This window comes from Drosophila kikkawai, chromosome 3L (genome assembly GCF_030179895.1).
Source record: "Drosophila kikkawai strain 14028-0561.14 chromosome 3L, DkikHiC1v2, whole genome shotgun sequence".
Classification (NCBI taxonomy): domain Eukaryota; kingdom Metazoa; phylum Arthropoda; class Insecta; order Diptera; family Drosophilidae; genus Drosophila; species Drosophila kikkawai.
In genome coordinates this window covers 11,280,579-11,295,345 of record NC_091730.1, presented here as the reverse complement: position 1 = coordinate 11,295,345, position 14,767 = coordinate 11,280,579, and the positions used below count along the sequence as shown (strand labels likewise).

Genomic DNA, 14,767 nt, shown 5'->3' with positions numbered 1-14,767 from the left:
GCAAATGATTTTTAACAAATTTCATTAACATCAGAGGTCCGTAATCATTCAAGCATCGCGTTTCGTAACAGGGCCAGGTCAAAAGAGTCCGATACTGGCCGCCACAACACAGATCAGATCCCAACTGCAATCACGGCCAGCCCAGCGTCCGAGTCCGCAATGTGGGTCTCGCCAAACAGTTGTGGCCAAGGTATTCGCCGAGACACCTAAGGAAAAAACCCGTGCAAAACGCTCGCGAAAATTATGTAAAAGTCTGTGAACGTGAATTTATATATATATAAATATATTGCCTATTTGAAACCAAAACGATTTCAAAATGATCGACGAGCAACATCCCATGCAGATTGGAATGTGTAAGTATCAAGGGACTCGGCGTTTTTGATTTCCCAGAGAACACGCAGATGCCGTCGGCTTTTCCACGCCCTTTTTCAAAGTAAAAAAGCCGACGGCATTTTTTTTTATTAAGAAAATATTTAAAAACTTTGGAATACTTCCACCTTAATGGTTAATTTATTATTTTAAGTGAAATTGTATTAACTTTAAGATCCCTACTGGATATTATACAATTACATACACTTCTTCAGGATTCTTTTATGTAATATGTTTACATTGCAAGGATCAATAAATGTTTAAGATTTTTACGTAAACAAAATAAAATTATACTTGATAGGAAAAATGTCTTTGGGATGAAGTTGGTTTATTTTTATATTAAGGAATATAAACTTCAAATTTATAGAGCCAATTATTTATGAAAAATGAAGTATACATTAACCAAACACCCCAAGAAAACATTTTAAATCATTTTAGAATTGTTAAGATGACAATTTCGAGTTTATTAAACTATTTTTCAGTTATGCTTGCTAATGAAATATTTAAATTCCATTAACTATTCCCAATTAAAAACTGGCATGAATTTCTTCTTAGGTACGAAAACAATCCAAGTGTTAAAGGAATCTTTCATATATTTTTACTTTCAAACACAGATATTAAACAAGCGCACAGAATAATTACGACTAATTTTGTAACAAGTAAAGAATGTTGAAAGCTCCAATATAATCACTTCGATTGCAATCTACTGCTGCAGATTTAAAGCCAAACACCATTGGTGCCAAATATGCATAGAATCATTGGCACGCACGCCTTCAATCCTAGCCGGAAACACTCCAGTTCAACTGGCTGAGGGCCAGTGAAAATTTCAACATATTTTCCAGTGCAAAGCAAATTTTGACTTCTGTCAGAGATTAGGCCAAAACAAAGCATTTACGCTGCGATTGCTGGCACAACAAAACGGCACCATAACTTCATTGTGCGCCCAAATCCGATTAAATAAAACGCTGTCAGTTGCTGCCGCGGAGAGCTGCTGCCAACTGACAGCGGATTGTGCGACTCGGAACGGCGGCAGCACACAGTATCCTGGCAGAGCGGCAGCCGGGCATCCTGGCAAGGGTTTCCGCCGACTGCCAACATATGCCGCCAGCCGCTGAAACCAACGTCGTGAGCCCGTAGTGCCTCATCCCCTTCCATTTAGTATAGCTCAAGCATATTTTCTGCAAGGGTGGAAATCCTCCCTGTTGATTCATTTAAATGCTGTCTGCCCCGGTTCAATGAAATTCGTTCATAATCTAGTTATAAGCAGGGCCACCCTTAACCCGCCCCTCGGATCCGCTGCACATTAGAATCTAATTAGGGCGGGGGGCAAGTGGCAGTGGCCTGACTATCAATGTCGGCTTTGCACTTGTCCGCCTCGCAAATCCTTGAATCCTTCTCCGAGGCATGTCCGGCAAATATGTCGGAAACACTCAAATGGCGGCGAATGACGGAGCACAAAAAATGTAACAGGTGTGGCCGCTGAGCGGATTATTCGGCGCCACTTCTTAGTGAATAGCTTCTGAGTATCAGAAGTTAAGGTTAGTCGGGGTACAAGGATTATAGTGTAGGAATAGGAGCAGGGGCAGGAGAAGGAACAGGAACAGAAGCAAGAGCAGGAGCACGAGCAAAAGCAGGAGCAGAACCTGGAGAGTGGGTGACAGCCTGCAGGAGGTCGTAGTTACTACAGACAACATATTGACAAGTATTCCTTTTTGATCCAAAGTCACCCCATCTGTTAAGATAATAGAGAGAGATTTATCTTAGTTTGATTGTAGAAAAAATGTTATATTTAATTTTCAGATGCTTCGATATTAACAATCAATATAGGATTTAGGATAAAAAAAACCTTTTAACTTATTCCTTTTTGTTCCAAAGTCACCACATATAACAGAGAAAGATATATCTCAGTTTAAGAGTAAATCGAAATGCTTATATAAAAACAAAAACCAATATATATATATAGGATTTATTATCTAGAAAAAAACATTTTTTATTAAACTATTTAGTAAAATTAACCAATGTTTTGTACTACTACAATATTATCTTATAAATGTCCTCAAAAGTCCACCTAATCAATTATATATTCAAGTTAAATATTAGAAAGAAAGTAAAATAATAAATAAAAATCATGTGCTTCTCTCAGCCTAAATCTTGTTAATTAATTAATTAATTAAACCTATTAACAAACAAAGGAATACCTTTAAACTTAACCTTTTCCAGGCTATATTTTTTCTTCTTAACACATTAGTTTATCCTGTTCAGTGAAACGGCAATTAAATTAACTCGAATTGAATTCACTCATAAATGCAATTCACTTTTTTCCACATTTGTTTACCACATAGAAAACCAGAATAAATAAAATCATAACTGCATAAATCGGTTTGCATCAATCAGAGTAAGAGATGTAGCAGAGTGTTGTTAAGCTGCAGCAATGACGATGAAACACTTCAACATTCTAGGCATATTTCTGGCATAAATTGGCATGCCAGTTATAATGTTTTCCGAAAAATTTAATGAAATTACGCACACATTTAAATCACTCGGATGCGGAATGACAAACACACACACACACTCCGAAACGGAAACATGTGAAAAACCGAACAAAAGCCGGGGAAACAAATTACGGTGAAATTTCAGCAATTTGCCATAAATTGAGACAACAAGGCACAAAAAGCCAACCAGTCAGCACCGCAAATGTACAGTAATTTTTTGCCAGCAACACCAATACGAACAATCGCACATACGCACATTCGCACATCACGCATACGCAGCGTTGGCTGTGTGGCTTTTTTACTCACCATTCCGCCATTTTGCATGGCATTTCGGGGAATTTCGAGTGCAATGCAGCACACACACACTCACACTCGGTCTGTGTGCTAGCGGGACAGTCATTTCAATAATTGCAAAACCACAAATTTACTACAACTCGAAACAGACCAGTCAGCCAGTCAGCAGCTGGACATTGGCCCGGCTTCGGTTTATATCGCTGGGGTCACCGTGGACCGCAAATACAAATCCCTTTTTCCGGACCTATAGTTGTAAATTTGAGGCAAAAATGCCGCTCCGCTCCGGCCGCAATGTGCATGCCGGAGAGTGAAAATAAAAATATCTGAAATGTTTCTCATTTGCATGTTCTCGGGGGCTCTGGACGCACGACACGACCGCAAAACCAAAATAGTTCCAATGGACATAAAATGTCAACAGCAGCAGCAGCAACTGGGAGCCGGAATGGGAGTAGGAATCGGAGCAGGGGCAGGAGGAGGTACTGGCACAGGACAGCCGCAGGCCGGGGGCCTCAATCAACTGCTGTTGAACGGAAATGAACGCATGTTAACAACACCAGTAACATCGGCAGCAGACGGAGGAGCAGGAGCAGCTGCCACAGGAAGGACTACAGGCAGTGCCAAGGCCGGACACAATGACAAAATGGCGTCAGTCAGCAGAAATGTCAACGGAAGTTGCAGCAACCACAACAGCAACAGCAGCAGCAGCAACAACAATGCCATAAACAAGCAACATCAGCCGCAGCAGGGAATGGGACAGATGCCGGGCCCAGGAGCCGGACCCGGACCCGGACCCCCTCTCTGCAACCGCATCACCTTGGGCGAGTGCAGCCTCAATGGGATGGATAGCTTTGCGACGCCAGCAGCACCTCCGTCGGCATCCAACACACCGCAAGCGCCTCCGGGAATGGGTTCGGGTGCGGTCTCGGCTCCAGGACAGGGACTGGGCATGGAGCTTATCGGTTTGGGCCTTGGTCCTCCCCATCCCCATTCCCATCCCAATTCGATGCCAACGAGTCAGTGTGCCCACTGCTGCCAGCCAATTTGTGATCGCTACATCATGCGCGTGGTGGAGAACTCCTTCCACGAGGGCTGCCTCAAGTGCACCGCCTGCTCGCTGCACCTGGTCCACTCCTGCTATGCGAGGGAGGGCAAGCTCTACTGCCGCCTCGACTACGAGAGGTGAGTTGCCCGCATGACTGTCAAGTGACCTCTGAGAGGTCCACAGCAGAAAACATAGAAAGAAATGGGTTTAAAATAAAAGATTTTACCGCAGACTTTACATCCGCAATCGTTGCCTTGGCTGTGGCCATAAAATCGCCGCCGATGAGCTCGTGATGAGGTGCCACGAGAACGTCTTCCACCTGAAGTGCTTTGCCTGCGTGGTCTGTGGAGCCCTGTTGAAGAAGGGGGAGCAGTATGTGGTCAAGCAGGGACAGCTCTTCTGCCGCTTCGACTACGAGAAGGAGGTGGAGATGCTGCAGGGATATGGTGAGCTAGGAAATACCTCAAAATTTAAACCGACTAAGTAACCAATCCCATTGAATAGACTTCTACGGAGATGAGCTCTTTCCGCCCAAACTGGACGGAAGACGCGGACCCAAGAGACCCAGGACCATACTGAACACACAACAAAGGCGAGCCTTCAAGGCCTCCTTTGAGGTGTCGCCCAAGCCCTGTCGCAAAGTGAGAGAGAATCTGGCCAAGGAGACTGGTTTAAGCCTAAGAATCGTGCAGGTAAATATTTAAATTAAGCATCACAAAAAAGAATATAATAATATATTACTTTTGATTCTGTTTCACCTTCAGGTGTGGTTTCAGAACCAGCGGGCAAAGGTCAAGAAGATACAGAAGAAGGCCAAGCAGGAGCCGCCCAGCAAGGGGGCCAGCGACTCGCAGGATTCGCAAGAGTCCCTGGACAGCAGCCTGGCCACCAAGATCAAGGACGAAGCACACAGCGACAGCGAGTCGCAGCTGGAGTCGCCATACTCCGCGGCCTCCGATGGACTGAACAGGATGCGCTGCACCATCAAGGACGAGCAGGAGCAAGTGCCCTTCAACTGCATGGAGACCAACAAGGGTAGGTATTCCGAAAAGGTCAGCGGACCAAACTAACCAGACTCCGAATCCACAGAGAACTGCAACAAGAACAGCGAGCCCATCCTGAACACAATTCTGGGACTGAGCTACGCCACCTTCCAGCAGCTGATGGGACCCTTTGCCCAGACGCCGATGATCAATCCGATCGATCGTCTATATAGCATGCAGAGCTCTTACTTCCGGCCGGAGGAGCTGCAGGCGTACGGCGAGTGCGGCGTCAAGGACTCCACGGATCACTAGTCTGGCCGATTTCGAATTTTAAGCCCAAATCAAAATTAGACCTTGTAAAATAAAAGAATGTTAATGTGCTAGCAATCGAACTTAAAGACCCCGCCCCAAGTAGGGCAATAATCATTCATGTTCGGCGGCACTTGCGCAACAACATCCACCATTTGGCAAGGACAAAGGCTGGGCTCTGCAGGTGCAGTCCTGAAATTAGTTCCGCTCGGTTGACAGGCACAAAGCATTTGCCACAGCAGTCGCAACCCTGGAGGGCGGCACTGATGCTGCCACTAGCACAGGCACTGGAACTGGAATGGGCGTAAAATACCAATTCGTCAGGCATAGTTCAAAGGGCCGTGTTCGGATCCGGATCCGTATTTGTATCCTCCCGTGACCTCCCCACGATTACGGCCCCTTTGACAGCGTCAACATAAAAGTGTCGCGAATGCAGCTCATTCCCTGGACTTTATACGGCAGTCTTGATTTTAGCCTTCTTCTATACTCTTAATGGTTTAACGAGGAAGAGCTACATCAAAATTTTCTTTTGCAAATGGTCTTAAAATCGTTGTACTCTTCCCTATAAAAAATTTATTTTAAAACGATTTAGAATGGTTTTCTCAGTTCCTAGTTTAATATATGAAAAGAAACGAAGAAGTAAGTGGTCTTAATCAGAATATGAAAGTTATCTTCTAAATAGTAGGTTTAGAAGAGCTCAGAATCAAATGTTTTACTTAAGAACGTTAAAAGTCAGCCAATAATTATACAGCGTCATCAGAAAATCCAATTTGTAGTTTCTAGTAAATATATTAACAAACCTATTGGTCAAAAATGATCAGCTTACATTTCCTTTACAAGCATAATGAACCAAACATTTTTATAAATATTTTAAATCATCATTTTGCCCAAGTCTTCAATAGAAAACACTTGGGCTATCGGTGGCTAATTGATTTTGCAGGAACTGCAACACGTGTTTACACAACTTCCGGCGCGACCAACCCCGCCAGGGAGCAAACACCCCTCCGAAGCTCGGAACAAGTTCATGCAATTTGTCACAATATGTGTCACATTAGCCACAGCAATTGTGCTTAAACGTCACCGTCTCCGGTTCTCCGGCCGAATTCCCCCGGCTGTCGTCATCGTCATCAGGACCGCTAACCAGATTAAACCCCAATCGCGACACCGATACGGCCAAGGATAGCCCAGTGGCAGGGGTTCTTCGGCAAAGCGGCAAAGTAGGCAAACAAAGAACCGGGGTCTCAACCACCACATAGTTTTTCCGACATAGAGCCACCACCGCCGCGGAATCCCTTACCCACCCCGCCACGACCAAGTAATTCTGCAGGACGCATGTAAGTCGTTTTCAGATACACGCATTAACGGGGCACGTAAAAAAGAGATCCAGTTCCAGAGCCTGTGTCCGCATCATTAATCAAAAGCGGACAAGGCCAAACAAGTGCAGGAAATAAAAAAGAGAATTGGCCTAACGAATGGACGTAAAGTCGTCCCAGTCGTAAGTCCTGCAAGGTCCTCGCTAACCCCAGAACCACTTGCTCCTTGCTGAATGATTTCCGTTTTTTCAAGTGAAAATTGCATAATTAATTACCGTGACAGAGATGGTAGGTAGAGGAATTGAAATGCTCTTTCACGGGTCTACGTTTAAACTTATTTTCTATAAAGAAACAAAGCTACATAATTAAACATTTTAATTTTAACAAATTCAATTTAAAATACTTTAATATATAAACCAATTCAAAGGCAATTTCTTTAGGAAATAATCCCTCAATTCTAATAATTAAAATAAAACGTTTTACTTTTCCGCTTAACTTCAGCTTTCTCCCAAATCAAACACCAATTTAAAGACCCCTAACAATGTCCTGAAAATCTCACAATGACTATTATGGGAAAATCACCCGAGGACAGGCTTTTAAAATTGAATCAGTTCAAAAAATCATTGACAAAAGTTGATTTTTCATATGGTACTTATGGATTTCCAGCTCGTAATATTTGCCAGCAGCACTTTATGTAAACAATAAAAATCAAAAATCAATTTAAGGCCCACATAAAGGAGCATCATAATACCATTTCCACAAAGAGGGACAAATCGCACACAGTAAACCATATACAATTCACAAAAATAAATGTGCATTTGCTTTTATTTTCTTAGGGCGCATGTGTTGACAAAGGCTAAAGTGGCCACAAAATGAATTGGATTTTGGGTGAAAAATATTAAAAACAATACTGGCAAAATGCGTGGGAATATATTATATAAATTGTCAAGGGAATGAAATATAAATGAATAATTTAAATGAACTTGAAACGATTTACAAAATTAAAGAATTTTGATTTATACTAAATGTAATAACAAACCCTTCTTGAGGTACTTTTATGTTATATTTAACATATTTTTTCATAGAAAAACTTTACCTTATGCAACATAATTATTTAAAAATGCTTACCGGGTGTTTAACCGGAAGGGCTAGTAGTCGGCGAAACTATTTCTTAATATTGCATGTGAAGCCATGGGAAACGGAGATTCTTTGCAGCAAACTTTTCACTTATAATTATGTAAATCGGTGCCCATGAACACGAACTACTAGCCGCAGAGGGCCGCACACAAATTGTCGAGCAGCAGATGTCACTCGGTGGCCTTCTCCTGGCCAAACAGTTCAAAGAAGTCACTTGTGGCAGTTGTTTGGCATCATTGGGTTGGTGGGTTAAGAGGGGTTGGGGATCAAAGCTTCGGCTTTTCTGGGCCCCGCAATCTAAATGCAAATGGACGGACGGCCAATGACTGAATGAGAGCCGCTGGCCCAGAAAGCCACAAAGCCATAACCAGGAATCTCTCGCATAATACACACAGAAGCCAAAAAGGACGACGACGGGTGCGGCGGGGACTAAATGAGAGGGACGAGAGTCACTCAATGTAGTTGCTGCCCGGGACTGCTATATGCGTGCGGGTGTACGTGCCACGTAAGTGTTTGAGTTCGACATTTGGCACAAAATTCATAAATGCTAATTTCGACACATTGCGCACACGCTACAAATATGAATATTTACCATAACTACGCAAACTGGCGCAGACACACGCACACACAAATCGACTTCGATTGCCTGGGATGCTGGCAAAGGCTGTCAGGACACTCACTTCCCCGCACCGAACAGCCTGGCACTTGCCTTTATCGACCAACACTTTGCTTCGGTTTCAACTTCAGTCGGGTTCGGGTTTAATAAAATCCTTTTGCGAAATGAAGCAATTGTGCATTTCAGCCTGCTGCTGCCTTGCACGGATACAAATGTGCACAGGGAGAAAATACTTTTAAAAAAATGTAGCAAGAAAGTTTGTTGCTATTTTGTTTATAGCTCTCTCTTAAGGATTAAAATATTTCAAATCTACTAACAAAATGCCTGAGAGTATGAAACATAAATGGAGAAACTTGCCTTAAACTATCCCCAGACTTAAATCTCCTCTCGGTGTACGAATGTGACTATCAATGGCTGAGACAAGGACGTGGGTGAGATGGTACTGGGCCTGGGCAAATATGCGTCAAAATCGCACAGACGCACAGTTTTTGAATGCCAAATGGAGACAGGATGGGAATGCATTACGTGCATAGGCATACAATAGTCTATATTTGTCTACTTGATGCCACAGATTGAGATTGGTTTTGTGCCCTGTGCCGGGGCCTGTATCCTGAATCCTTAATCCTGATTCCTAAACGTAATTGGCCACTTGGCTGCCGACTCGGCCGGGCCAGGCCACTAGGCGTCACATGCCGCTCTGTGGGCTCGGGGCATACTTTGCCGTTAAATTGAAAATTTCTTTCAATTGAGCTGCCGATGGCCAACGGACTCAGCCACCACATTATTAGTTCAAACTTGGCCGGGTCGTGCGACTAATGAGTTTCTAATAGGCCTGCAAGTGGCCTCCCAAAGTGTGGCTCGGTTCGGTCCTTCAAGTAACATTTGCTTCTCTAATGAAAAAAATGCCCCTGCTGCATATACCGGGTGCTGTATCACAATTAATATGAAATAAACTAAAGATTTCTTTGATTTTTAAATAGTAAGCTTCAGGTTAATTTATTAAATTGAATAGTAAAATAAATCAAAACGCCTTGCAAATGCCACTTTATTTATATTTATCCTTCGTTTTCTATTATCTTTATTAATAATATTACTAGGCTTAAAATTATTCAATCTTAAGAGTCTTTTAGCAACCTTTTCCCAAGTTATTGTAATTTAGTAGCCTTGCCTAAAATGAATTGCATTTGAATTTGCCTTTAGTCGTTCGCCCTGGCTGGTCTCGCCCACGATTCGGGCATTCGAAATTTGAATTGCAAAGCTCCGACAGCTGGAAAATCGAACAGGAACTACGAGAATGTGTGTGGTCCCCCAGTGCCAATCCTCCGGCTCATCGTCGCCTTTTGCCGGTTGGTTTTGGCAGGCGTATCACCGGGATCGGAGTCCCGAATCAGAACCAGTTGACAGGCCAGACACCGAAGGGGCGTAGTTCAAGACAATGAATGTGTAGCTACAGCCGGATGAAGATTGACTTTCGGGCCAAGGTGTTGCCAACTGAAAGCCAAATGCAAATGAGCAGCCAGCAGGAGTCGCTTAATATGCAAATTTCGAATACATATTTAAGGCGAAATTCAACACGTTCTCTTCAGCTGATGCAACCATTTCAAGGACTTGTCATGCAATTTAATATTTCGATTCGGTATTTAAAATCTGCAGCTTTGGGTAAACCCAAAAAAAATCATGGAATAATCCGAAAATGCATCACATATTTTTGCATAAGACTGGAATGTTTTTCATTATGCTCCCGATAAAGTGAAAAAAAAGCGAGCCAACATCAAATGGATGCCAACAGGACGGATGAGTGTTGTCTTCTAAGTGGGTGAAGCCAGTGAGCCGACGCACGCACTGCGAGTCGCGAGCATGTATTAAAAATATCTTGTAGATACTTTGGCAGCAGCCACTGCGAGTTCAGTAGCTCAAAGCTAAAAGTTGAGCCCGCGGCGCCACTAGAAATCGACTGCAGCATACTGAAGGAATAAGATGTTGGCTGCAGCCGCCGGAAAAAATGTTTTTATTACATTTCGCGCGCGTATTTTACGCTACTCACGAAATACTTGAAGAGCTGCTCTGCCGCCGAGCCCGAGTCAAAATAAATAAATATCAAGGCACAAAAGGATGGCGAGAGTTTCGGTATAATTCCAGGCAGGACCCAACCTATTCAGAAAAAAATCCCCGCTCCAACAATAAGGAGGAAAAGAAGAAAACGCACCATCGACATCAGTCACACTCACGCACACAGCCGCGCGCATCAAAGCATATTCACAAGTGGTCCTTGGTCCTTTGCGCCTTGCTGATTCTGCAAAGGCTAAAGCATATTTAGCCAGCAGTCCCTCGACTTTCTTTTCCGCGGACCTGAAGGAGTTGTCTAGGAAACTTTGCTGCCAGCTACTCAAGTCGCTGCTCAAGTTGTTGGTCGTACCCGCGCAAATACAAGGAGCTGCCATAGAATCTTCCGAAATGCCAGTGGAAAAATTAAACGGAAAATTGAATAAAATGGAAGAAAGGAAATAAAACGTAACCAGATACTTGCCAATGGCCTCGCGGATCGGATAGTTAAAGCAATATATGAACTGCCGGAAATGGAGCTCTAAGAGGTTAAGTATTAATGTGAGTTTCCCGTTGCATTCGATATTTGCATGATTTTTACATCCGATTGCTTGGTTACTGATTTCATTTAAATACATAAATTTAATTACTTAGCTCAATAGCCTTCCAAAGCATAGTGAATCCAACACGAAATATTATTTTTCGAAATCAAAATTTATTTGTAATTTTTAAAGCAAATTTCACTAGGTTTCATTATCAGCTTGGCAAATAAAATAAGATTCATGATAGCATAGACTGGTGGTCGTATGGCAACCTATACACAACATTTCGCAGTATTTTTGTTTAATTAAGAAGTCATCCAAGCCACTGGAGTCCAGCCAGTATACTTTGTTTCTACGGAGTTTCGGTCTGACGGCATCCATTTCTCCTACGTTGTTAAAGGAGGCCAAATAACCACCCATTTCTTGACAGGTTTTAGCAGCATTCGTCCAATTTTGAGCACTCTCTACGATGCGAAGATAATTTGAACCTATCTGCTCAAAGCCCGGTGGTATCTTCTTCCCCACTAGCTCTGCTTTGCTTTCTTGTTGGGATAAAATCTTATTCACCAGTTGATTATCTATTTTAGTCAGGATCGTCTTTAGTTGTCCTTCTAGTTTTGTGTGTACCTCCAGCACATTTTTTTTTAAATCCTGCAGTCGGTCTTCCAATTGGGCCTCCAACCTCTGTAGTTGTGTTTTCATCTGAGATTGCTGATCCACCAAACTGTCTAACTGTGGTCGCAGAGCATTGATGCAGAAGCTGTCGCAACCATTCGGATTGGGAGCATCGAAAAGACAGACATGATCGGCCAAGGATCCACTCCATAGGATCCAAGTGATCAGTAAGAAAAAAAAATAGTTTCCGTAGTTAAACATCGTTATATGGTCATGGGAGTATGTGTAGAACCACTGAATGTGAAAGTCTCTAATAAACTGATTTGCAGAATTAAGAGACGACTTTTGAAGAGGCATCCGACTTCCCTCTTGATTGATAAGACCTATTTATTAAGCTTATCTCATTCTGTATTTCCCTCCCTTGGTTGGTATATATTCGAAAAAGTCAACACGTATGTAATACATACTATGTACTATCAAGTCATTAATTTAAGTCATTTATTTATGTTTTTGGTTTCATTTTCAATTTACAAATTCTTATCAATTGGTCATAAAAACTGAGACCGAACTAAAATTCGGTTACTTCTCCCGGAACCATATTATGTTTATATACACATATGTTTATATGGGCACATATGCATGCGATTTTAATTGCCAAGTTTAATGGCAAATCACATTTTGATTGTTTGCTTTACTGACAATTATTTGATGTCCAATACCCCTAAAGGAATCTCTAATGCAATCTGGCATCGGGAAACGGAACTCGGCGACCAAACAAATCCCAGAGTGGGCCCTCCACCCAGTCCTGTCGCCATTTAATGCGATTTTATATCGGTGTAGCCTTGCCGCATCCTGCTCTTTGTCGAGGGCCCTCCACTCGCGGACTCGACTTGGGCTTTGGCTTTGGCGTTAGCTCTGCGATTTTCTTATTTTTTTTCTGAATGCAGATTATGTTTTCATTAAATTATGGTAGCTATGGTTACTTTTATACAATCCAGAGCTACTTCAAACGCGAGAGTGGTGCGTGCGAAGCCGTTTGAGACCTGTCGCCGCAGACTCCGCCTCCTCCAGGTCCCTTTTCTGGGGGGGCAGGACACCCCAAGAAAGAGCCAGGAAAAAGAATTCACATAATACATAGAAAGCATTGTGAGATGGATGCCGGGGAAAACAGCATACGAAATGTGAATGGGTAAAAGTATGGCGGGTGCTGGGTTCCATGGCAGTCGTAGTTTATTTTTATTACATTTACTCCCAGGAGTCCTGGAAGTCCTCACACTCGTATCCTTGCATCTGCATGCATCGTGATCGTGATATGTAGGAGACTCCGAACGAAGCGAAAACGTAAGCATCCTATTTTATTATTATATTCATGCAGATAATAATTGCAAATAATAATTAATTTATGATTTCTTGAACCTTACCATAATTATGCTTATAATAATTTAAATAGATTTTTAAATAGATTTTTAAATAGATTCTTAAATTATTCTTTACATTTTAAAAGAGTATAGGTTAATATTATTTTATAGTTCTATATTTTTAACACCCATTTACCATATTTTAAGGGTATCTTACCAATCGTTCACTGACAGTTTTCTATATTTTTTCCTGCTAAATTGACACGAGATGTCCCAGTCTACACCCGTGTGTGTGAGGAGAGAGCTTTTCCTTTCCGCTTTTCCTGGAGTTGTTGGTAGTGCGGCACGTACATTTATTACTTTTACCATCCCCTCCGCACACGCACACACCCCGAAAAAGCAAGTGCGATTCGCAGTCTCCTATAGATGCATGCATGCAAAGCGGTCCTCATTTTTTATTGCGAAAATGTAACGTGCCGCATGCGAATTGGTTGCTTTGACTGGGCCCCCCCATCCCCATCCGCGCGAAAAAGTCACTCCGGCAGCCTTTTCGGCACCGCCATCGCTTTTAATGTTAACTTTTTCCGTGCCCCACTTGCGAAGAAAATATGAAAAATATTCGTAATAGAGTTGTTTGAAATGTACAATAAGCATTCAAGTGGCTTCGCCGAATGCCGGGGATATTCCAAGAGGGTAGCATATGCTCGAAGGGGCCCTCAGCGTATGGGAGCTGCCGTTAATGTGGAGCCAGGACTTTGTCGAGGATCTGACTAAAATATAATGGGCCAAATATAGATTTTCAGCATTAAAATTTAACAATTGAAATTAACTTTTCATAGTTAAAAGACTAGCCTGGTCAATCCTAAAACTAGAAAGAAATATATAATTTCTAAATAACCTGTTATTTATTTTTATGAGTAGTGTATAATACTTATTGAAACAAAAGAATTTCCAGCAATATAACCCATCCTAGACCCACTGTTTCCCATTGCAAGACACCCAAAGGACTCGCATCCATCATCGCTCACGGCGATGCATCCAGGACGCCTCCCGGTTATACATATATGAAAAAAAGTGGTAAAAGTCTGTGTGTCTGTGATGGTACAAACGAGTTCCTGAGATACGAGTAGGGAAAATTTTTAATAATTTCTGCATCTCCGGCGCTGCGAATGAAAATGGTTGCTTTGATGGCGGCAGCAGCGTAACTAACAATAAAACTTTTTAGTGTGAAGCGGCGACGACAAAAATATGGACACATATGAAGTCATAAAGTCATATTAACACGTACGAATGCGCACAGGATATTAATGTGCAGGGCACAGACACGGACCCAGGTCCTGACAGAAGGGGCATAGTTTTTATATATGGACTCTGCGATGCTAATATAATTTCATATATTGTGGTTAAATCTTCGCACGGAAAAGGAAATGAGCTTCCGTTTTTTTTCTGTTCACCACTGCGCCAAGTGCAATTTTATTTTGCAAACTAATTTCAGCGCCAATGCCCGTGCCAAACCAGAAAGTATGCATTGCACCAAAAACTTTATGAATTACAGCACGGCTGGCAGGAAAAACAATAACAGCAGCAGCCCAAACAATGCCATCCGCTGACCGCAGCGCAAAAACTGCATTCGAAATTGTTTCTCTTTTTTTTT

The 14,767-nt window shown here is 42.4% G+C and overlaps 1 protein-coding gene across 1 annotated transcript; it reads left to right on the top strand.

The window, feature by feature from the left end:
* The first annotated feature begins 316 nt into the window (after positions 1-316).
* On the top strand, positions 317-5,512 carry LOC108083024 (LIM homeobox transcription factor 1-beta). Its single transcript, XM_017178656.3, has 6 exons — positions 317-353; positions 3,548-4,334; positions 4,429-4,643; positions 4,702-4,889; positions 4,962-5,232; positions 5,287-5,512. Exons 1-6 carry the CDS (start codon positions 317-319, stop codon positions 5,490-5,492), a joined length of 1,704 nt encoding a protein of 567 aa, XP_017034145.1. The 3' UTR covers positions 5,493-5,512.
* The last annotated feature ends 9,255 nt before the right edge of the window (positions 5,513-14,767 follow it).